The 1,300-nt window shown below is 52.6% G+C and overlaps 1 protein-coding gene across 1 annotated transcript in view; it reads left to right on the plus strand.

The window, feature by feature from the left end:
* Positions 1-281: 281 nt before the first annotated feature.
* Positions 282-1,300, plus strand: part of IER5 (immediate early response 5) — a 2,891-nt gene continuing 1,872 nt past the window's right edge. Inside the window, exons 1-3 of the mRNA XM_012002633.1 lie at positions 282-304; positions 821-948; positions 1,147-1,275. Of these exons, the coding sequence (XP_011858023.1) occupies positions 282-304; positions 821-948; positions 1,147-1,275 (280 nt within the window). The remainder of the gene's footprint in view (positions 305-820; positions 949-1,146; positions 1,276-1,300) is intronic.

Consider the following 1,300-nt stretch of genomic DNA (forward strand, 5'->3'; position numbering starts at 1 on the left):
AGTAGATGGACTACATTGTTGACTGACCAGAAAATTCTGGAACTCCCTAGCGCTATATTTTTACCTTGACACAAAATGAAATTATGACATCATCATGGGAACACAGGACTTCTTTCTTTTTATTTTCAGACCTTGCTCGATTTTTCCAAGGGTTGACTGATCAGTCCTTGTAATGGAAAAATGGAAATGGAAAAAAAATCATTGTGGAGAACCTGTAACATCTTCCATTTAACCTATTTGATAACTGGCTTTGTTCCAGAATCTAGAGAACAAAGTGAAAGATGCCGGCTTTAGAGGACAACCAGTAACTTTGTATCTAGACACAATTCCTTGATAAGAAGCCAAGAACCTAGCCAAAAACTTTTAGAATCCCCTTTTTCTTTGGTGTTAGAACTGACAGCTGCTAAGAGTGTATGTGACTCTAGCGGGGAAAGCGGCTCATCCAAAAATAATGACAGCCAAATACTTTGCAGTAATACTATTTGTTATCCAGGGGTGTCCTCCGCCGCGTATAGCCACCATCTCTATTTTTGCCAGGGTTGAGGGGAATCGCTTACAGGTGTGGCGGGCCTGGAAATGGTGGCGTGGCCGGTTAGGGCGGAGTTGATCAGGAAAAGATCAGGACTTTATGGCAGAACAGAGTCCAACACCGTGCTCGGAAGAAAGTTCGAATATTTTGTTCGCTTTGGTTCCGGCAAGCCATCGCACAAGCCAGAATCTGTAACTCCAAACAGTAGCGCCCTCGAGCACGGTCCCCAACACGGTCCCCAACACTCACCATCGGCCTGGTCTGCGCTCGCAATCCGTCGCCCCCTTTAAGAGCTTGCTCCGCGGGACTAACGTTCGAACGGGCCTTGGCGCCCCTCCTCGGGCTCCGATTGGCCGTGCGCGGCGCACGAGGGCGCGCCGGCCAGCCCCGGAACGGTTGGCGGCCCTTCGTGATTGGCGGTAGAGGAGTCTATATAAGGCGCGGGGCGGCCGGGCTGCCCTGTTTAGCTACCGGACCCGAAACGGGGCAGTTGTCGGGTGTAGAGAGGTCTGCGGGGCAGTGAGCGCGCGTCACCGGAGTCATTTCTCTTCGGAGTCTTAGGTGATCAAGGGTGTGCGCAGGGGGCGGACTTGTTTGCGCCTCCCGTTCCCTCCCAGTTTCCGAACGTAACACCCCGGCGCCGACGGCCCTGTGCAGGGGAGGCAGGATGGAGTTCAAGCTGGAGGCTCACCGAATCGTCAGCATCTCCCTGGGCAAGATCTACAACTCGCGGGTCCAGCGCGGCGGCATCAAGCTGCATAAGAACCTCCT

Source organism: Mandrillus leucophaeus, unplaced genomic scaffold (genome assembly GCF_000951045.1).
Source record: "Mandrillus leucophaeus isolate KB7577 unplaced genomic scaffold, Mleu.le_1.0 Scaffold691, whole genome shotgun sequence".
Taxonomy (NCBI): Eukaryota; Metazoa; Chordata; class Mammalia; order Primates; family Cercopithecidae; genus Mandrillus; species Mandrillus leucophaeus.